General features: G+C 32.2%; 1 protein-coding gene across 2 annotated transcripts in view; it reads left to right on the top strand.

Moving 5' to 3' along the window:
* LOC127708858 (short-chain dehydrogenase/reductase family 42E member 1-like) overlaps positions 1-24,379 on the top strand; it is a 90,182-nt gene extending 65,803 nt beyond the window's left edge. For both annotated transcript variants that reach the window (XM_052214026.1, XM_052214025.1), the window contains exons 8-11: positions 2,574-2,639; positions 3,495-3,558; positions 20,583-20,656; positions 24,133-24,379. In XM_052214026.1, coding sequence (XP_052069986.1) covers positions 2,574-2,639; positions 3,495-3,558; positions 20,583-20,656; positions 24,133-24,363 — 435 coding nt within the window. In that variant the 3' untranslated portion in view covers positions 24,364-24,379. The remainder of the gene's footprint in view (positions 1-2,573; positions 2,640-3,494; positions 3,559-20,582; positions 20,657-24,132) is intronic.
* Positions 24,380-24,609: the final 230 nt, after the last annotated feature.

Genomic DNA, 24,609 nt, shown 5'->3' with positions numbered 1-24,609 from the left:
TGTATAGCAGTGAATACTTTGTAATCATACACATGGGGGTCAACCATTGTCTTTAGACATGATATTAATTGCGGTGATGACTTTGTAATCAAATACTTTAAGGGTCATGCATTGTCTACAAACAAATATGTATAGCTGTGATAACTTTGTAATCATACACATTTGGGTCAAGCATTGTCTACAGACAGGATATGCTATTGCTTTGAGTACTTTGTTATCATTCAAATGGGGTTCAAGCATTTTCTACAGACAGCATATGCTATAGCTGTGAGTACTTTGTAATCATCCAAATGGGGGTCAAGCATTGTCTACAGACAGGATATGTGTAGCAATGAGTACTTCGTAATCATACACATGGGGGTCAAGTATTGGCTGCAGACAGCATATGTATAGCTGTGAGTACTTCATAATTAAACACATGGGGGTCAAGAATTGTCTACAGACATGATATGTATATCTTTGAGTACTTTGTTATCATATACACAGGGGTCAAGCATTATCTACAGACAGGATATGCTATAGCTGTGACTACTTTGTAATCATACACATAGTGGTCAAGCATTGTTTACAGACAGGAATATGTATAGCTATTAATGCTTTGAAATCATATACATGGTGTTCAAGCATTGCCTATAGACAGGATATGTATAGCTGTGACTACTTTGAAATCATACACATGGTGTTCAAGTATTGCCTATAGACAGGAATTATCGGAACAATTTTTCAACATTTCAGTTAAGCATTTAGGTAATGGTTTGAAGCCTTTGGGTTTGGTTTGAGAAAACTATTTGCAGATGTTGGTTATATAAATAATTTTGATTAGATTATTGGTTATATAAATAATTTTGATTAGATTATTGGTTATATAAATAATTTTGATTAGATTATTGGTTATATAAATAATTTTGATTAGATTAAAAGTTACTTTACTTTGTAAAATTTATGTGTGTAAAGAAATTATAGCCAATGATCTGTAAGTCCTAGGTTGTACTGATGTGCCATTATCCCAACAAGTTCAATAAAAAGGTGTTCAGGTTTTAGAGCAATCTCAGTCTAATCATCTTTCTGAACTTTTTGAACAAAAACAGGATGAATTGTCTACAGACAGTGAACTGGTAGTTATTGCACTTGGTAGACATACAGAGACATTCATAAGTCTAGTTATAACTAAGTGTAACATATGAACCATTACACAATGATGCTATAAAATGTTAATAAATTTGGCTGCATTTATCATGCTTTACCATAAAATAAGATCAAATTGCTGATAGACCCCCCCCCCCTTTCCCTCCTTAATAAATGAAAGCTATCATTTGGCATTAGCCATAATATCATGGTGAAAATTAGATACACCCCATCTGGCTAACATCATCAGCGATGTATCTTATTCTTGTTATTAAATAAGTTATCTGTCCTGATATTTTACATTTCATTAATATCCCTGGTGAATCCAGTTGTACAATCTGATACATACTTGACAGAAATATTGATTACCGGTAACTGATTGATTGGTGGCTGCTTAGCATTCATACCTTTGTACCATGTTATCTACGAGACTGACACAGTGAGTCAGATTTTCAACATGCTGGCCTTTAAGGTTACAGTCCAAAGGGGACATATTATCCTGATGGACTAATGATTCTGACTCATAGTTAACCAGTCTTTCATCTTACTTCCTAATTTTGCATGCTTTGCAGAAAGCAGCGATTACCAATTTAAGGGTCTCTGGTTTAAACCAGGCATGGGCTGAACACACAACCTCTTACACTCTAGGGCAGAGTCGATGTGAGCATGAGAACATGGAAGTAGTTAACAGAAAAAACGTATGAAAAATAAATATTGATAGTTATTTCTTTTGTATAACTGGATAGGTTAAAAACATGTATATCATTGAATAGCTTTATGCAAACATATGCTGGTCAACCATGTTTTTCCACTGTTTTTAAATATTATGCTGTTCAATTTTATTTTAATCAAAACAACTTTTATGTGCATTCTGTACATTTATTTCTAAATTTAAAGATTTTTTTTGGTTATTTGTGTCTCTATAAAGTTATGTATATCTTTTTATGCCCCTTTACAAATGGAAAAATTGCTGAATTTTTCCTTTACATTCTCTAACTTGAGTTTGCCTCAACCAAATGTTAGGAAACTTAAACACAATGCTTATTAACACAAAATTCAGATCAAGTTTGAATTTGGTTGGTGTCACTTATACAGTTCTAGAGTTATGCCCTTAATATATGAAAAAATTGCTGAATTTTTCGTTTCTGTTCTCTAATTTAAGTTTGCCTCAACCAAATGTTATGAATACTTATAGACAATGCTTATCACCACAAAACTCAGATTGAATTACAATTTGGGTGGTATCACTTTATCAGTTCTCCAGTTATGTCCCTTTATAACATTATATGCAAGTGGGGACATTATCTGTGTCACATGGACACATTCTCCATTTATTTTTTAATGTCCAAACGTAGCTCCCCGTGCCTAAGTTACAATTGAAATTTTATAAAAATTCCTGAGATCACTATTTATATGCCTTGCTTTAGTTACATATCCTTTATTTTCAGGGAGGACAAGCATATTTTCTCTCTGATGGTGCTCCAGTTAATACTTTTGAATTCTTCAGACCATTAGTAAGTCAGGTTTTTTAAAAGTTTTGTTAAATTTGTCTTATTATTTGTTTATTCTAGAATTCATCCCAAATAATACCTTACTAAAACAAAGGAGGAGGTATGATAGAACCTGCACCACCATTATTTGGTCATAGAAATAGCAAAAAGTGTAAATAAATATTCTTAATGCTCTCAAAATAATGTTAATAGCTCTATATTGTCTACAATAGTTATTCTAATGCTGAAATGGTTAATAGGGTGTTGCTGTGACATTCTAGACATAATTGATCTAAAATGATAATTATAAATTTACATTTTTTTTTTGTTTTTTTTTTATTAAATTTAAATTTGTATAATTGTTATCTATGGGAAATATCAAAGAGCTTTACAACCTTGGAAAATATTTAAAATCTGCATTAAAAAAGTTGTAACAGCTAATTTTTCAAATATAATATATTTATTTTTGTAATTTACTAAATTCATAAAGTATTTAAACTTTGCTTGTTTTGAATATACATTGATGAGGCTGTATTTGCTTACGGAAATAAAAGCATTTTTATAAAATTTAATATGACCAACAGGATTAACTTAAAAATTCAATTGTATCAATACCTATGAATAATAAAACGTATGGCAAAGGAAATGTTTGGATAAGGATGTTGCTTATATTGAAATAGAATTGAATGATCTAAAAGTGTGCCTATTTTAGCAGTTTAGGCAATTTTCTCTAACATGCAGCAAGTTTGAAGGCATAAAGCAAACATGCCAGAGAACATGGAAAGGTCTATTTTGATAGATTTATAATACTTTGTTATTTCAATGGACAAAATATTTAAATATGACACAAACTTAATATCTATTTTTTTCTATCTTCAGTTTGAAGGATTAGGATATAAAATGCCAAAAATGACATTGCCTGTATCAGTAGTATATTTCATAGGTAGGTACACTTAATGGGTTCTAAGAAAGACAACTCTGAAATTATTTAATCTCACACTAATGTGAAGTTCGAGTTACTTTTCTTTTCCAATTAGGTTGAGCACATTGAAAAATCAATCTAACAACTATTACCATTATCTTTTTTTAATATTTTGAAACATAATTATTCTACTTAAAAACAAAAAAAACCTTCTGACTTGTACATGTCCTTAATGCCATAGAGATGCTAGACTTTTGACTAGGATTTTTTTTTAAAGCTTTGGTATTTTTTCTCTAACATGCAGGAAGTTTGAAGGCATAAAGCAAACATGCCAGACAATCCTGCCTTGAGAACATCTGAAGGTCTAATTTGATAGATTTATAATACTTTGTTATTTCAAATTTAATGGACAAAATATTTAGATATGATTTAATTGTTATCTATAGGAAATATCAAAGAGCTTTACAATCTTGGAAAATATTTAAATTCTGCATTGAAAAAGTCGTAACAGCTAATTTTTCAAATATAATATATTATTTTTGTAGTAAATAATGCATGTTAGAGAAAAAATACCAAAGCTTTAAAAAAAAAAAATCCTAGTCAAAATTGAGTATTTTCCAGTTAAACCAATCATGTTTGCTTTGTAGTTATACTTTTTTTATCTTTTTCTGTCTTAGGTTGACATCTGATGTCAATGGTTGAACAGTCAACCTGCCCTATGGACCAAGTGAGCTATTGCCATCAGTTGTGGTCTGTCATCGTCGTTTAAATTTTCAAAAGTCTTATCTGTTGAAACCAATTTCAACCAAACTTGTGCTGAACGATCCTCAGTATATTATCCTGCCAATACCATGGCTTAAAATATAACATAAGGGTAAAGTGCAAGTAAATGTCATATATTTTGAAAACCATACTAGATAGAGAATAACTGGAATAATGTTGATGAAACTTTACCATAAAATTACATGTGTTGACTCTGAAATTCTCAAAATTGTTGTTGTTGCCATGGAGACAGCATAAATGTGTATTTAACGAAGACTGGTTAACATATTTTGGATTAGAATTTAATTTTGATTGTGAAAAAGTATACCAAACCTAATGAATCTTTACAGAAATATTTGCAATTCTAGATATTTTTACAATTGTTTTTAGTGAGATTGTTTCATGTCCTTTTGTTTTAACATAATCTTATCCATATTTTGAGTTAAAGGGGCATTAGCTGTCAAATTCATGTCGACTGATTTGACTCAAATTCTCATATTTGACTTATAACATACTAAAAGGTATATCCAAATTATAATATGTCTAAAATAAACAATTTACAATGCATGGGATTGATAATATGTATCAGAATTTCGTGTGTAATTTATTCTAGACGCCATCTAATTTACTACTGTGGATTCATTATTATTCGTTGGATACCAATTTTCGTGGATTTCGTGGGTATCGGTGAACCACGAAATTAAAAGATCAACGAATGACAAATTTTCTAAAGGCTTGTATGAAGACATCGTCAAAACCACGAAATTAAATATCCACGAACACGCAAGTTTTCCTTCATCCACGAAAATTGGTACCCATGAAAATAAATGAATCCACAGTATCAAGGTGACCTCGAAGACTGCCTACGGTCATTTAACAAGATATAAACATAAATATAGATATAAAAGATAGTGAACTCATGCAATTGGATTTTTCTAGGTCTGTTTGATTTCATATAATAGGTCAAAAAATATATGTTTATCATCGTTTTTACCTGTATAAGAATGAGTTTTTGTGGATCAAATTAGTCAATGAAATGGTTTACCCTTGTTTCACTTTCAATGTTGACATTCTTTTCCATTTAATAACCAAACACGCATAACTCATGCGTAACCCATCTCTAGCAAAGGGGTTAAATTGAAGGTCACATGAATACGGATTCAATGAGGTAGAATTATTCACTTGCAAGTGAATAATTCATTAGCGATGGTTCTTTGCTTATTTTGTCAAAACTGAACCAAACTAGCTGCTAAAAGCGAATTATTATTTCACTATTTCACTTTCATTAATGATTGATAAAAAAAAATCATATATTATTATTATGCCCCACCTACGATAGTAGTAGGAGCATTATGTTTACTGGTCTTTGCGTATGTCCGTCTGTCTGTCCCACTTCAGTTTAAATTTTTTGGTCAAGGTAGTTTTTGATGAAGGCAAAGTCCAATCAACTTAAAACTTAGTACACAGTAGTTCTCTATGATATGATATTTTAGATTTTAATGCCAAATTAGAGATTTGACCCCAATTTCATGGTCCACTGAACATAAAAAAATGATAGTGCGAGTGGGGCATCCGTGTACTATGGACACATTCTTGTTTTTATACGACCGCAAAAAAATTTTTGGGATCGTATAATGGTATGATGTCATCGTCATCTACTTCGTCTGTGTCGTCGTCCGAAGACACATTGGTTTCCCGACAATAACTTTAGTTTAAGTTAATGGATCTCTATGAAATTGTTTAAGAAGGTTCAATACCACAAAAGGAAAGTTGGGAATGAATTTGGGGATGATGGTCCCAACCGTTTAGGAATTAGGGGCCCAAAACAAACATTTTTCTAGTTTCAGGATAACAACTTGTGTATACGTATTTCGATTGCTCTGAAATTATACAACAATGTTTAATACCACAAGTAGAAGGTTGGGATTCATATTAGGGGTTATGGGGCAAACAATTTAGGAAACTCCGCGATTTTTTACTTATCATCTAAATATGTTCATCTTAACATAAAAAACACATTCACAAAGTTTTAAATTTATATTCTTTCTAATAACGGAGAAAATCAAGTATTTGTAACTTTTTTGGTTGACCTACGTCACTGGGTTGTGACGTTTTAACCCGAATTGTTGAATCATGGGAAAAAATTAAATCTGTTAAAGTCTTAATTGCTTATCAGAATTTTACGTAATTAAAAGCGCACAGATGACCGTTGGTCGTAGTTAATAACCACAATATAAGAATGAAAGAAAATGAATATGTGTGTACCGTTTTGTATTGATTGAATAAAACTTCCTATATGAAGTTATCTTTAAATATAAATATTTTCGAATTAATTTCATAAATTATTGAGATTTTTTCATAAAATATCTATTGAACATTTTTACTGATATTGAACTGAAAATATTTTAAGTTTTATTTACCGTTATAACTTTGATAACCATTTCAATGCAAAATATTTGTGAACAGAGTGTGTATATAATTTTGTAAAGTCATTGTTTATTTCTCGATTTGAGGAGAATTCGTTTGAACTTTACCTTGCAGCAATTTAGCCTCAGGCGTACACAGGTGTGAGTATTGTCATTTTGAATGGATTAACAGAAAGAGTATAGCGTTATTAATATACCCAGATGAAATACCCGATGACAATAGAGAAAAAATAATTAAATTGTATAAATTAATTGAAAACTAACATTCAACTTTTTAATTCCGGAAGTGTTACAATATTAAAATGGAACAATTTTCGGTTACGTTCTATGCAATTAGCATTAAGTTAAGATATGAAGTTAAAAGAATAGTACTTTTAATCTTAAAAATTAAATGTTACATTTCCCAATTAATGATCATTGCACATCTGTTTAATTTACTCTACCGGAATTCTTTAACTTGTATTTAAATCTGGCGATGTTTAAATGCTAACAATCGTAAAACTATCGCAATTTTAAAGTTTTTAATTGAAAAAATACAACAGTACAACATGCATGATTTTTTTTTAATTTTCTTATTAACATTTCATCTTACATAGTTAAATTCATTTGACAATCACTTAGACAAATTATTTGTGAAAAGAATACCAATTATCGTTTATTTCATTAATGAATATACATACTTTATAAATCTAAGCTAATACATTAATTTGTTTGAGGATTTTTTTAGGATAGCCGTCATTAATCCAAATTAGTAATACAGTTGTTGTAATTAAAGGCATATCTTAGTAATGTATTACTGATATTGACGATTTTAGAACAGTTCGTCCCAACCTCGTTGTTCTTGAAACAATCTTTACTAGTATACTTGTAAGTTTCCTGACGTATAAGCGCCATTGAGGATGAGCTCCAGAGATAGCAGACTAGTAGCGTATTTGTTTGTTGGGGCAGGAGAGGCCATGCAACCACTTGTACAGATAAACAAGCTTATGTTGTCAACACTATCAGAAATAGTTCCCATCGTCGGATGGGGTATATGAAGGTTCCAAGAATGAACTATTGACATGTCTGACTCTGAACAGTTAGTAAACGGACTTAACAATGATCTAAAGACATCGACCTCTTGTTCTTGATATTTGAAACTGCATGCATATACACGTTTATGAGAGTCATTATTTATCTTGTGTCTGATGAAAACTAAATGCCTGCATGGTTATCATCTTGCCATACGTTTGAATTGGTTTGGTGGGTGTTCACTCAAAATCGTAATTCAAAAATTGTGTTTGTGAGATGTAGATTCACTTCAATACCGAATTTCGTCTACATATTTCACAAGTGTATACCACGGAGAAGATCTGAAGGTATATTATTCCCATTTTGTTTGGATGTGGACCATCGATGTTTACAGCAATATTTAATGAATAAGATGATGATGGTAGAAAGAACTATGAGCGTCATGAGGAAAATATTACATGCATGTCGGACCATGAGTTGACAATCTGTATAAAAAGATTTCCAATACATCCATATTGAGCAGGAATTTTTACATGCCATACTCTCGTACTAGTATTACAGGGTTCTTGTGTCGTTTAACTCTGACACACATCTTTTACTTTAAGATGTATGAAAGGTTCTAAATGTATATATATATATCTTAAATGTAACAATAATCAAACGCCTATAGGCAATCACTAAAATGGTATGAAGTTTTTATACAGATTTGTTCTTATTTACACAATCATTAACAAACTAAATAAATTTAACAAAGTAACACCGTGACACTACGATATAACAAATGGGATACTAATTATGTTTAACCATGCTATGCAGAAACTTAACACATCAAGCAGGAACATATATATTAAAGGGAAACTTCGCAAAAAAATGAAAAATTCATATTCTGTTCATTATGTATAAAAAAGCACAAATTCATAGATATTAAAGTTTTATTCTGCAAGTTAAGAGATCACCATCGATTGTAAATTTAGAGTATCAATTCTCCGCATGCGGCCATTTTGACATCCTCCCCGAATATTGACCTCGATATATCTATAAACCACAAAGGACCAAAACAAGCATTAACCTAACGTAGCCGTCATTTAGTGTCGATATCTTGTCAAGCGTACGGTTGTTTTATCCGACAAGGAAAGCATAAACAGTTTCCCGGGTCACAAAAAAGATTATGATAGACATGGTTGTGCAACCTTTCCTAACTAACTTGATACGGAAAATGTAATTTTATATATATTATTTTTTAAATAACTAGTACTAATAGTATGGTCTGTCGTTTTGAAACTGTTTTATTTACGAAGTATTTAAAACAAGAAATTGAAATAAGTAAAAAAGTCAAAGTTATAAATAAGTGTTCCGTGTAAAATTGTTTTTGAAAATCTAGTTTGTTCATAATTGTTTTATGTAATAAACTTTTTAAAATAAATTCGGACCTTCCCTTATCTGATCACCAGAATGGCTAAAGGAATTGTTCCCAGAGGTATTGTGAGGTGACACGTACAGGTATTCAAGCGATTTCCTGTCGGGCTTTAAAACTGTTATTACACAATTACATAAAACAAGTTCGTGCATCACTTCTTTTCTGGGGGTATTGATCAGTGTACACGGCCGATAACATATAACTTCCATTTTGAATCTATCAGGTGTAATATACAACTTTGTATAGCGTATCCGATAGTGATATACTAGTCATTGCTAAACTCATACGCTTGTTTATAAATAACATTTTTGGTGTAAAGAATGATATTTAAGAAAATTTAAATAATTAAAAAAAAAAGGTTTGATGAAATAAAAATCTTATTTACACATTTTCCAAGGGTAAATTGGGGAAAATGTAAGTATATACTCGTTGTCAATAATTATGGACATTTTGAAACATACAAATATTGATTAAACAAAATGTGCGGCACTTGTCGATCATTGGTTTATACGCCTAGATGGAAGGTTTAATACGGAACTATGAATAGTCGCAATATAGAACTAATATCATACAAGTATATTGAATATACGAGAGAAACATCCAGAACTAATCTGATTTAAATACAGGTCGATTTCTAACTTGCTTTGGTTCATCGAAGCTAAAGACATAGTAAAATCAGATTTATATTTCAATAAGATTATTTCAAACAGTTTAAGAAATTCGTCATCATCACATTTTCCTGGTCCGACATGCATGTTATATATATATGCCACTGGACGTGCACTAATGATCCCCAAAAGCCTATTTGAAGAAATAAAGAAACTTCACTCCGGATAGACTGATGGTAGTTGTATTTACGTCTGGTCAGCTAGAGGGTTGATTTATTTATTTAGTTAGCTTGTAGGGGATTTAACCACTCTTAATATTGCACTTATGCATTAGATATTAAATGACAGTACCGGTAATATAAGAGAAAATATAAATACGAAAAGTCGCATATCTGATAGAAAAGGACTCACCATGAACTATAGGATTGTACGTACGATTGTCATTCTAAATCGCATAACGGACAGTCATTTAAATGCATGCATGTACGCTGTGATAAAAAGGGGTGTCGCAGTTTCAAAGTATTCATCATAAATCTATTTCAAGTTTATTATTTCCTGTTATTTTTATAAGTTAACGCAGAGACATGTATACACTAGATCTCTATTTAACGACAAGCAACTATATAAATATCTGAATCTGATGTGACTTACCGTTCATCTCTTTCTTTTTTCTCATTTTATTTTTATTTTTGCAGGAATATACACATTGTAAGATATACTGTTCCTCGATTTGGGGGGGGGGGGGGGGGGGGGGGTGTGGTCTGAGGTCATGTCTATCTATCTATGATTAACCTTGACATTTCCGGGTATAACAGAGCTACTTGTATATTACCTGAATGTGGTTAGGTGACGTCCCATGACGTCTTACGTATACATGTTCATATTTATAATGGTTTCTGATATAACAATTAGGTTTTATAACATTCACACTTCTGCATGTTCTGTATACCAAATTCGTATCTTTTTTTCAGACCGAATGAGGATGTGAATATTTTCCAGGATCAAATTCATTTCGGGATTTTTTTATTTCTTTGTATTAAATCTCAGAAATTTACAGAATATACTGCTTGTCCGCTTTAGGAGTTTTCTTGTCAGTTTAAAAAGACGTATATATGTCTCTGGTTTAGAGTGGGTTTATGAATGAATGATAAGTCTTACAAAGGTACAAGATATCAAGCACATTGAAAATTGATTTCGCCGTTCTGTCACCATTTAAAAAAGGAAAGTTGACGTTAGATTGATTCTGTTAATTTTTTTTAAACATCGTTGGTCAAATAGCTTAAGAATTATATAAATACGTTGTGAGATTTATAATATTTTAATAAGGGCATTTCTGATTAGGTAAATGAAGATCGCTTTGGACGACAAAACTATATTTTTGTAACTGATAATTTTCTCTGCACATTTAAATATTCAAGGTTACCGATGATAATTTAAAATAGTACTGTTTTGATTTATACGCTCGTTTTCGTGGGCCATTTATAATATTTATATAATTATTTTATTAAAAGTGATTCAGAATTTCGATGTTACAACAAAATACTCACCTATTTATTTAAAAACTGAGCAAATGCAAAATGTTAAAAAAATATATATATAACGGCGATTAAGGTATTTTGCCACCATATTCCTCCCTTAATAATTAAAAAAAAATCTGTCTCATACCTGCAACGGTGAACCCTTGAGGACAAACACCACTCTAGTGAAGATCAAAGGATTAAAATTACATAATGCTAATCTTTTAATTACCGTGAATTTAACCACGCCTTTACCAGGTGGTGTCAGCATAATACACATGCATTGTATTTACACAGTACTAGACTGAAGCAAGGATATGTATAGCAGAGACATATAATACATTGTATTATATGTCTCTGTGTATAGTAAGACAAATCCTCGACTGAAGTAATAGGGGGGAATACAAACGTGAATTTCTATTATACTATCAGTTATATATGTTGTTCAAAATATCCGTCGAAAAAAAATCATAAAAAAATTCTATTGTATGATTTGCTTTTATTACTATAATCATATCAGAAATCCTTAAAATATAAATCGTAAATTTTAATTTAAAAAAAATGCACGGCTGATCACTTTTCTTTCTCAATTGTTAGTTGGTTAATAGCTACACCAAAAGTCGTTGATGCGCTTTAAATCGCGTTATTAGATGATTAACGAAAAAGACTTTAAATGAGATTAATCCACTCCCGGCATGCAAAAAGACTTAAACTACGTCACATAAGTCAGGAAGTTTGAATAAATAGAATTAATAATTCCCAATTTTCTTCTTTATTAGTTTTCATATCCAGATAAAACTTGGTGAATATGTTTTTAATGGTATTATGAACATAATAAGATGATAAGTAAAAAATCGCGAATTTTCCCTTTAATATACTGTTCCCAGCATCAAGTTAGTGCACGTGAATACCAATTAGGAACACGATACATGAGATTTTTTATAACTAAAAATATCAAAGCGAGCAATAACTTTGTCAAACAAACATTTTTATCATTATGCCTCTCTTTATCTCCGCTCCTTTACAATAACTATTTCGCTTTTCGTCGATCATTCTCTATATTGTTCTCTATTCGGTTATATTTTTTTTTTCACTGCCACTCTTACTCCGCTCCTTTTTCCCCTGTCGTCCTAATCCTTATAAAGATAGGGACATTAGACATAGAAGGGGCTCTCTTATCTTCAATGAATTAATATTGATAGTGACTATAAGTGCTGCATTACTTTATATATCTGCATGTTTGCCAATCGACAAAAGCTTGTATTTGCTTGAAGAATTTTTTTTTCTTCAAAAATAAGGTCCAGAATCATGACAAAACAATATTCATTTTACGAAAATGTTCAAAGGTCATGTTTATAATTTTTTTTAAACTTATTATCAGCAAAAATAGTGGATAATATTATTATCAGAACATCATTCATTAAAAGGTGGAATTATAATTTCAAACACACACAAGATAAACAACGTTAGACACAAATATATGGTTCAATAAATGTTACCTGTGCCCACCGGGTACCTCAATAAAGAGGCCATGCATGAACCTGTATTATATAATTGTGTAATACGAATTTTTAGTTGACAGGATGTCACTGGAATACCCAGGGACGTGTATCTAATATACGTCCTTGGAATACCTAACTGAATGTGTCGCTCTGACACGACATCTATCAATAATTCTGACATACCTATTATCAATTCGGGAGGAAGCCAAAATATATATATATAATAAGATAACGTAAATAAAATTTAAAAAGAAAAAAAAACCTATAAATTTTTCACCGAACATACCAGATAGAGTCACACATTTAACTGTAAAGCTAAGTGTCTTTATAAGTGACCGTTCCGAATTGATTCCGTATCAATTTGATATAATTTAAAGATTAGTTAAAAAAAACACTTTTAATAAAAAAAAATTGAGATGTCCGATATTTCGATATTTACATATCTATGACCTTGGAATATTATACTATATCAACATATTATGTCCCAGCTAAAACCTCTTCCTAACATTGCTCATTGTCAATAGCCGTTAAATTTCATAATTAAAAAAATGTTATTTTATATCGTATATCTTTATTAATTGAAAAATTATCTTGTCTAAATACGGAACTATTCTTTATACAAATCAATGCACTTTATATAAAAGAGGCATACTAATGAATCTTCTGTAAATCAGTGATTGTTACAAGAGCACTGCATTTGTCTTTCTTATAATTGAAACTGTTCTTCCTCATCAAATATATATTTTTTTTATTCAACGAGATCTTATCATATAAGGATTTGATAACTATAGCTATCAGAACTGCTAGGTTATTTTGTTATTTAAAAAGGATAATTACCATCGAATCTCCCTCGTCACAATATTGTTCAAAATGGTCTTCACACACCAACTTGTGATTGCTATAGATGCAACTATTTGCTGTTAGTTTAAGGTTGTACAACCATGTCTGATACAATTCTTTCTTTTTTTGTGGGATTGGGAAAACTATGTAGACTTTTGTCATAACCTTGTCTGACAGAACAACCGTACGCTTGACAAGACATTTTGACACTGAATAACCGTCTACGGTAATCCCCAATTGATGATGGGAGTTTTTAGCGCACGGTCGGTAAATCCCCGATTCTTTTTGTTCTTTGTGGTTTATAGATATCACGTGACTTTTTAGATCGAACATGCCGACAAGATGGCGATATGTCGAGAACTGATAGTGAATTTCAAAAATCGATTTTGATCTCTTTACATAGAGAATAAAAGTTTATTATTTATGAACATGTGGTTTTTTATGCTTAAAGAACAAAATATCAATTTTTCATTTTTTTGCGGAGTTTCCCTTTAAGCGCCTAAAAGAGGCCAAAAACAACAATTTTTGTAGTTTCCGGACAATAACTTGTGTGTAAGTGTATGGATCTCTCTGATATTGTACCAGAAGGTTCCATATCACAAAGGTAAGGCTGGGATTGAGTTTGGGGGTAATTGCCTCAAACATGTAGGAATTAGGGGCCAAAAAAGGGCCAAAAACATGCATTATTCTAGTTTCCAAACAATAACATGTGTTAGATGTGTATGGATCTCTCTGAAATTGTACTACAAGGTTCCATACTACAAAGGAAAGAATTGGATAGAGTCTTGGGGTAATTGCTCAAAGGGGGAATTCCAAAAGTCGGGGGGGATTCTAATTTTTTTTAAGGAATTCATATTTTTTCAAAAATTTTCAAATTTCAAATTTTGTAAAATTTTCAAGAAGTAATCTTCAATTGGACAGTATTGCGCAATAGATTTGTAAGATCTTTTACCACATTTATTTTGTGTTAGAAACCTATATTATGTCAAAAATTTGATCACAATCAAAATTCAGACAGTATCAAGCTTGAATATTATATCCAAATTTGCCCCAACTGTTCAGGGTTCGACCTCTGCAGTCATATCAGGCTGCGCTCAGCGAAGCATTTTATCATATATCTCGTAGCTAGTGCCCCTTTAAGAGCTGGTAGTTTTTATGCCCCCGCCGTAGCAGTGGGGGCATTAAGTATTACCCTTGTCCGTCTGTACGTACGTCCGTCCGTACGTCCCAAAATTGGTTTACGTTCTCTAACTTGAGTTTGCCTCTACCAAATGTTATGAAACTTATACACAATGCTAATTACCACAAAGCACAGATCAAGTTAGAATTTTGGTGGCGTCACTTAAACTGTTCTAGAGTTATGCCCCTTTATAAATGGAAAAATTGCAAAATTTTTAGTTTCCGTTCTCTAACTTAAGTTTGCCTCTCCCAAATGTTATGAAACTTATACACAATGCTTATTACCACAAAAAACAGATCAAGTTAGAATTTAGGTGGCGTCACTCTAAACGTTCTAGAGTTATGCCCCTTTATAAATGGAAAAATTGCAAAATTTTTAGTTTCTGTTCTTTAACTTAAGTTTGCCTCAACCAAATGTTATGAAACTTATACACAATGCTTATTACCACAAAACAGAGATCAAGTTTGAATTTTGGTGCTGTCACTTAAACCGTTCTAGAGTTATGCCCCTTTATAAATGGAAAAATTGCTAAATTTTTATTTTCTTCCAAATATCAAGTAATTTTTAAAATTGGAGTTATCTTCCTTTGTCCATGATTATAGTTGAATCAACTACAATCAATGCTTTATACAATGCAATGTTTAATTTTGACTTCCACTGATAAAACACAGATTAAGTTGAATTTGGGTAGTGTCACTTTAACCATTATTGAGTTATGCCCTTTATAAATCGAAAGATTGCAAAATTTTTAGTTTCCATTCTGTAACTTAAGTTTGCCCCAACCAAATATTATGAAACCTATACACAATATTCATTACCACAAAACTAAGATCAAGTACAATTTTTTTGTTTCCGTTTTCTAAATTTAGTTTGCCTCAACCAAATGTTATGAAACTTATACACAATGCTTATTACTACATAATACAGATTAAGTACGAAATTTGGTGGCGACACTTTTACCATTCTTGAGTTATGTCCCTTTATAAACATGAAAATTGCTGAATTTTTTAGATTGTCTCAACCAAATGTTATAAAACTTATACACAACCGTTCTCGAGTTATGCTTGTTTACAAATAGAAAAATTGCTGAATTTTTAGTTTCTGTTCTCTACTTAAGTTAGCCTCAACCAAATGTTATGAGACTTACACACAATGCTTATTACCACAAAACTCAGATCAAGTTCAAATTTGGGTAGAGTCACTTTTACCGTTCTTCAGTTATGCCCCTTTATAACTATATGATATGCAAGCGGGGGCATCATCTGTGTCCACATGTGGACACTATCCACATGTGGACACTATCCACATTTTTTTCAATAATTTTGTATAATTTTGAAAAAGCAGTACACTTCACTAAAATTCTTACTGAAATTGCACAGTTAAATTTTGCCTCTCTATTTGGTCTGAGAACACTATTATCAATCTATGATTAGTGTTGCCTACAAATAAAACCCTATATTTGTTCCTACTTTTTTTTTCATACAACCCCTATTTATACGTTCATGTTTGATGCATTTAATAGTAAGCAGTGAGATGAAATAACAACTGTAAAAAGGTAGTTTGTAGATATTAAGGTAAAGTAGAGATTTGGTCCAGTATAAAAAGGTAAAAAGTAGGTACATATGAAGCTGTCAAACTGAATCAACCCCTCTTACATAAACTTTTCCATATTGTGAGTAAGAGCTGATAGATTTTTCTATATTTGTTCTTTATTTTTTTCTCCCAAAACAGTAGACTATACAACAAAAATCTTATTATACCTAAAGCAACAAAGTTGCAAAGGGTATAATGTTTTTGTCACTTTCATCAGTCTGTTCGTCAACCATCATTTTGTTATTGCTATGCTAGCATCTCCATTTTATTTGTTGGATAATATTCAAATTTGAATGAGGGTTTTGACTTATCAAAACTTGTATGAGTTAGATAATCAGAAAAATCTGTAATGGAGAACAATTTGAGAGGAGGACTTTTAAAAATATCCCAAATTTATCCTTGGATAGTGCTGTCATTTCTAATCAGATTCTCTTCAAATTTGTATAAAGGTTCAACTTATCAAACTTTTGGATGAGTTCAATAATCAGGAAAATTTTGAAATGGTGCATCAATTTTGTAGAGAGTGGGACTTGTAAAAATATCCCATATTAATTCTTGTTGCCTAAATGTCATCTTCTTTTATTATCAGATTCTCTTCAAATGTGTATGATGATTTCTCTAATATTTGTGCTATTTTCACATTTCTTGATCGGTGTGAGAAAAATATTTCTCCTCACTAGTGAAATATCTGTTCTCGGCAAATGATTGGTCGAAATTTGATTATGACGTCAAATTTTCTTGGTTTCTTCTAAATTTTCCTATTGTGACATCATGAAAAAAGGCGACCATGCCTGAGGAGGCACATATAAAGAACACAACGTCCTGCAAATCTTTGAAAAGGAAGGATAAAAATCATTAGAGAAACAGATTCCACCATTATAACTCGTGTATCATGATATTTCTCCACTCTCAACAGTTAAATTTTAATCATTTAAAAAGCTCGGCAAGCCTCGCGCTTTAAATATTAAAATTTAACTGTCTCGAGTGGAGAAATATTGTAACACACTTGTTGTAGTGGTGGAATCTATATTTCCACTCATTAAAACCTTGGATGAGTTTGGTTATCAGAAAAATATGAAATCAGGGACTGTTTTCGGAGAGGGTGACTTTTAAAAATATCTCAAATTAATAATGTTGGGCATGGGGTACCGGTATGCGAGCTTGCTCACTAAGGTTTCTTTCTTGTAGAAATCACAGCTGACAGCTGGATTTTTTATGCCCCCGCCGTAGCAGATGGGGCATTAAGTTTAACCCTTGTCCGTGTGTACGTCCGTCTGTACGTCCCAAAATTGGTTTCCGTTCTCTAACTTTAGTTTTCCTCAACCAAATGTTATGAATCTTATCCACAATGCTTATTATCACAAAACACAGATCAAGTTTGAATTTTGGTGGCATCACTTTTACCGTTCAAGAGTTATGCCCTTTACAAATTGAAAAATTGCTGAATTTTTCTTTTCCGTACTCTCACTTTAGTTTGCCACAACCAAATGTTATGAAACTTATCCTCAATGTTTATTACCACAAAACACAGATCAATTTTGAACTTTGGTGATGTCACTTTGACTGTTCTAGAGTTATGCCCCTTTACAAATGAAAAGATTGCTGATTTTTAGCTCACCTGACCTGAAAGGTCAAGTGAGCTTTTCTCATCACTTTGCGTCCGTCATCCGTCGTCCGTAAACTTTTACAAAAATCTTCTCCTCTGAAACTACTGGGCCAAATTTGACCAAACTTGGCCACAATCATCATTGGGGTATCTAGTTTCCGATGACCCCGCCAACCAACCAAGATGGCCGCCATGGCTAAAAATAGAACATAGGGGTAAAATGTAGATTTTGGCTTATATCTCTGAAACCAAAGCATTTAGAGCAAATCTGACATGGGGTAAAATTGTTTATCAGGTCAAGATCTATCTGCCCTGAAATTTTCAGATGAATCGGACAACCCGTTGTTGGGTTGCTGCCCCTGAATTGGTAATTTTTTAAGGAAATTTTGCCGTTTTTGGTTATTATCTTGAATATTATTATAGATAGAGATAAACAGTAAACAGCAATAATGTTCAGCAAAGTATGATCTACAAATAAGTCAACTAGACCAAAATGGTCAGTTGACCCCTTAAGGAGTTATTGCCCTTTATAGTCAATTTTTAACCATTTTTCGTAAATTTTTGTAATATTACAAAAATCTTCTCCTCTGAAACTACTAAGACAAATTTAACCAAAATTGTCCACAATCATCATTAGGGTATCTAGTTTAAAAAATGTGTCCGATGATCCTGCCCACAAACCAAGATGGCCGACATGGCAAAAAAATAATACATAGGGTAAAATGCAGTTTTTGGCTCATATCTCTGAAACCAAAGCATTTAGAGCAAATCTGATGGTATAAAATTGTTCATTAGGTCAAGATCTATCTGCCCTGAAATTTTCAGACCAATCAGGCAACATGTTGTTGGGTTGCTGCCCCTGAATTGGTAATTTTAAGAAAATTTTGCAGCTTTTGGTTATTATCTTGAATATTATTATAGATAGAGATAAACTGTAAACAGCAATAATGTACAGCAAAGTTAGATCTACAATTAAGTCAACATGACCAAAATTGTCATCCCCTTAAGGAGTTATTGCCCTTTATAGTAAATTTTTTACAATTTTCATAAATTTTGTAAATTTTTGTAAATTTTTACAAAATATTTTCCACTGTAACTACTGGGCCAAGTTCATTATAGATAGAGATAATAGTAAGGAGCAAGAATTTTCAGTAAAGTAAGATCTACAAACACATCACCATCACCAAAACACAATTTTGTCATGAATCCATCTGTGTCCATTGTTTAATATGCACATAGACCAAGGTGAGCGACACAGGCTCTTTAGAGCCTCTAGTTTTTGTTTCTTTTGTTCTCTAACTTGAGTTTGCCTCAACCAAATGTTATGAAACTTATCCACAGTGTTTATTACCACAAAACACAGATCAAGTTTGAATTTTGGTGTTGTCACTTTCACCGTTCTAAAGTTATGCCTCTTTACAAATGGAAAAATTGCTGAAATATTAGTTTTTGTTCTCTAACTTTAGTTTGCCTCAACCAAATGTTATGAAACTTATGCACAATGCTAATTACCACAAAACACAGGTAAAGATTGAATTTTGGTGGCGTCACTTCAACTGTTCTAGAGTTATGTCCCTTTAAAAATGGAAAAATTGCTGAATTTTTCGTATTTGTTCTCTAATTCAATTTTACATCAACTAAATGTTATGAATTTTATAAACAATGCTTATTACCACAAAACTCAGATCAAGTTCAAATTTGGGTAGTGTCACTTTTACAGTTCTTGAGTTATGGCCCTTTATACCGTTATATGCAAGCCGGGCATCATCTGTGTCCCATGGACACATTCCCCATTTATTTTTTATGTATTTATTATATACAGAAATGCACTTTGTCAATAACAATGATCTCTGGGTCTTTTTAGGGTAAAACAATCCTTGTTAGTTCAAACTAAGATTAAGTTAAACAGCCCCTGTGGAATGGTTTTCAGTATAACTACCACTGGCTTCCAGACCCTCATATTAGCTCTATTGATTATGTTCTAACAAGTGAAGTATGTATTTCATATCATTATGAGTTATCTATCCTTGGACGTGTTAAAAATCAATGTTTTCTTTGACACATGGGAACAAATATTAATTCAATTTAGTTAAACTCTGAGTTGTACATTGTGTCAATTTCTCAAGTGGATTCAATTCTGCCCATATCATGTCTGGACTGGCGTGTCTTATATAATATTTTCAATTTTATATTAATTACAAATATCGATTTTTCTGGAAAAAGGTGTAAAGCTGATTAAAATAAAATTATGAATGTGTAAGGAGAAATTTGTGATTTGTAATGAAATAGATGGATATTGGAGATGATATTGTATATTGGATTCTAAACAGTTATGTTTTAAGAGTTAGGATATTTTTCTATTTGAAGCATGATCAAGCATCTGATCTTATACAAATATTAATGTTAAGAAAACCATGACAGTTTTGTTTTTCATAAAAGGCAGATATATTTGATTATTAGAAGTGAATATTAAAAAGATCTCACCATGTCCAAATAAAACTATTTAATCATTTTATATCACCATTCATTCATTGAAGAAAGACTTTTATATTACATAACCAGATGACTGATTTCCAATTGCAGCTTTCCTAACAGAATGGATCCATTACTTTGTAGCAAGGGTTTATAATTTCCAACCTTTACTCACCAGGACTGAAGTATGTATTAATAAAACATTACAACTCCTCAATCTTGTCCATATTGACATAACATTACAACTCCCCTTTCTTGTCCGTACTGACATAACATTACAACTCCCCTTTCTTGTCCATATTGACATAACATTACAACTCCCTTTTCTTGTCCGTACTGATATAACATTACAACTCCCCTTTCTTGTCTGTATCAATATAACATTACAACTCCCCTTTCTTGTCCGTATGGATACAACATTACAACTCCCCTTTCTTGTCCGTACTGACATAACATTACAACTCCCTTTCTTGTCTGTACTGACATAACATTACAACTCCCCTTTCTTGTCCCTATTGACATAACATAACAACTCCCCTTTCTTGTCCATATTATTATAACATTACAACTCCCCTTTCTTGTCCGTATTGATGTAACTATACAACTCCCCATTCTTGTCCCTATTGACATAACATTACAACTCCCCTTTCTTGTCCGTACTGATATAACATTACAACTCTCCTTTCTTGTCCATATTGACATAACATTACAACTCCCCTTTTTTGTCCGTACTGATATAACATTACAACTCCCCTTTCTTGTCCATACTAACATAACATTACAACTCCCCTTTCTTGTCCGTACTGACATAACGTTACAACTTCCCTTACTTGTCCCTATTGACATAACATAACAACTCCCTTTCTTGTCTGTACTGACATAACATTACAACTCCACTTCCTTGTTCCTATTGACATAACATTTCAACTCCCCTTCCTTGTCCCTACTGACATAACATTACAACTCCCCTTTCTTGTCCGTACTGACATAACGTTACAACTTCCCTTTCTTGTCCATATTGACATAACATTACAACTCCCCTTTCTTGTCTGTACTGACATAACATTACAACTCCCCTTTCTTGTCCATATTGACATAACATTACAACTCCCCTTTCTTGTCCGTATTGATATAACATTACAACTCCCTTTTCTTGTCCCTATTGACATAACATTACAACTCCCCTTTCTTGTCCGTACTGACATAACATTACAACTCCCTTTTCTTGTCCATATTGACATAATATTACAACTCCCCTCTCTTGTTCGTACTGATATAACATTACAACTCCCCTTTCTTGTCTGTACTGATATAACATTACAACTCCCCTTTCTTGTCTGTATCAATATAACATTACAACTCCCCTTTCTTGTCCGTATTGATATAACATAACAACTCCCTTTTCTTGTCCCTATTGACATAACATTACAACTCCCCTTTCTTGTCCATACTGACATAACATTACAACTCCCCTTTCTTGTCCATATTGACATAACATTACAACTCCCCTTTCTTGTCTGTACTGATATAACATTACAACTCCCTTTTCTTGTCCCTATTGACATAACATGACATAACATTACAACTCCCTTTTCTTGTCCATATTGACATAATATTACAACTCCCCTCTCTTGTTCGTACTGATATAACATAACAACTCCGCTTTCTTGTCTGTACTGATATAACATTACAACTCCCCTTTCTTGTCTGTATCAATATAACATTACAACTCCCCTTTCTTGTCCGTATTGATATAACATAACAACTCCCTTTTCTTGTCCCTATTGACATAACATTACAACTCCCCTTTCTTGTCCGTACTGACATAACATTACAACTCCCCTTTCTTGTCCATATTGACATAACATTACAACTCCCCTTTCTTGTCCGTATTTATATAACATTACAACTCCCTTTTCTTGTTCATATTGATATAACATTACAACTCCCCTTTCTTGTCCGTACTGATATAACATTACAACTCCCTTTTCTTGTCCCTATTGACATAACATTACAACTCCCCTTTCTTGTCCGTACTGACATAACATTACAACTCCCCTCTCTTGTCCATATTGACATAATATTACAACTCCCCTCTCTTGTTCGTACTGATATAACATTACAACTCCCCTTTCTTGTCTGTACTGATATAACATTACAACTCCCCTTTCTTATCCGTATTGGTATAACATTACAACTCCCCTTTCTTGTCAATACTTTACTGTTCTCTGATTCAGCCATGAACATATACTTCCAAATTCAGGCAAGTCATTTTTTTTTTAGCCTGCGACTTATGTTGCAGAAAGCTCTACATAGGGATAGTGATCCGGCGGTGGTGGCTTTAACTAACTACTTAAAAGCTTTATATTTTAAAAGGTGGAAGACCTGGATGCTTCATACTTTGTATATAGATGTCTTATGTTATGAAGTTTCTGTCTGCCATATGTCCATTGTCCTTGACCTCATTTTCATGGTTCAGTGACTACTTGAAAAAAAGTTACGATTTTTTGTAATGTTAATTTCTCTCTTATTATGAGTAATAGGATAACTATATTTAGTATGTGCGTACCTTGCAAGGTTCTAATGCCTGTCAAACAGTTTTCATCTGACCTCAACCTCATTTCATGGATCAGTGAGCAAGGTTAAATTTTTGTGGTCAAGTCCATATATCAGATACAATAAGCAATAGGTCTACTATATTTGGTGTATGGAATGATTGTAAGGTGTACATGTCCAACTGGCAGGTGTCATCTGACCATGACCTCATTTTCATGGTTCAGTGGTTAAAGTTAAGTTTTGTGTTTTGGTCTGTTTTTCTTATACTATATGCAATAGGTCAAATGTATTTGGTGTGTGGAAATATTTTACGATGTACATGTCAGTCTGGCAGGTTTTATTTGACCTTGACCTCATTTTCATGGTTCATTGCTCAGTGTTAAGTTTTTGTGTTTTGGTCTGTTTTTTCTTAAACTATAAGCAATATGTCAACTATATTTGGTGTATGGAATGATTGGAAGGTGTATAGGTCTGTCTGACAGGTATCATCTGACCTTGACCTCATATTCATGGTTCATTGGTCAATGTTAAGTTTTCATGGTTAAGTTTGTTACTTAGATACTATAAGCAATAGGTCAACTATATTTGGTGTATGGAATGATTGTAAGGTGTACATGTCTGTCTGGCATGATTCATCTGACCTTGACCTCGTTTGCATGGTTCATTATTAAATGTTAAGTTTGCCTGGTTAAGTTTGATTCTTAGAAACTATAAGCAATAGGTCAACTATATTTGGTGTATGGAATGATTGTAAGGTGTACATGTATTTGTGGAATATAGGCTCCACTTTCTGATGACAACATCGTTGTCAACAATTAATGTTAGGTCCATTTAAGAATAAGTAGTCATGATAAATCATTGGAATTTAGTAAACAGTTGCATCAACATCCATGGAACTCAGCTTTCAAAGTATTGTTTTAAGTGATTGACAAGCCATATTTTCTTTTATTCTTTTTGATGGTAAATTATTAAACTATAATATACTTACATATTGTTATTTTTTTCAAATGGTCCTATCTTAATTTCAACATGTTAAACCAGCCACCTGCATAATTTGGATTTCAAAATATTTTCAACTCAAATAATGTGGTCATTTATCTTTCAGGTGTTCAAGACTGGGGTGACACATTACTTTAGCATAGAGAAAGCCAGGAAACAACTGGGCTATAATCCTACAAAACAGAATGATATATCAGAGGTTCTCAAATATTATTTAGATTCTGGACATCATAAAATAAGGAAAGAAAAAAGTGCTTTTTCTGATTTTCTATGGAATGTTATTTTATTTTGTATATTTGTTTGTTTAATAATGTCATTTTTACCATCAGTAAAATAGTTGATCTATGCAATGATTTGTACTATCATTCTTTTTAATTCAATTGGTTGATGTACACCAATAGTACTAAGAATCATCAGGTCAAGTAGGATATACGGGATTGTAGTTCCATCGGAAGAATAGAGGAATAAATCGGTTTATATGTACATAAGTCGACAAGTTGACAGGTTGAACTTTTATGTGCATAGGTCAATAGGTTGACAGGTTGACAAGTTGCCAGGTTGAAAGATCGACATAAATCTATTT

This window comes from Mytilus californianus, unplaced genomic scaffold (genome assembly GCF_021869535.1).
Source record: "Mytilus californianus isolate M0D057914Y unplaced genomic scaffold, xbMytCali1.0.p SCAF_7, whole genome shotgun sequence".
NCBI classification, from domain to species: domain Eukaryota; kingdom Metazoa; phylum Mollusca; class Bivalvia; order Mytilida; family Mytilidae; genus Mytilus; species Mytilus californianus.
Note: the sequence above shows the minus strand (reverse complement) of the source record. Positions and strands in the feature narration are given on the sequence as shown.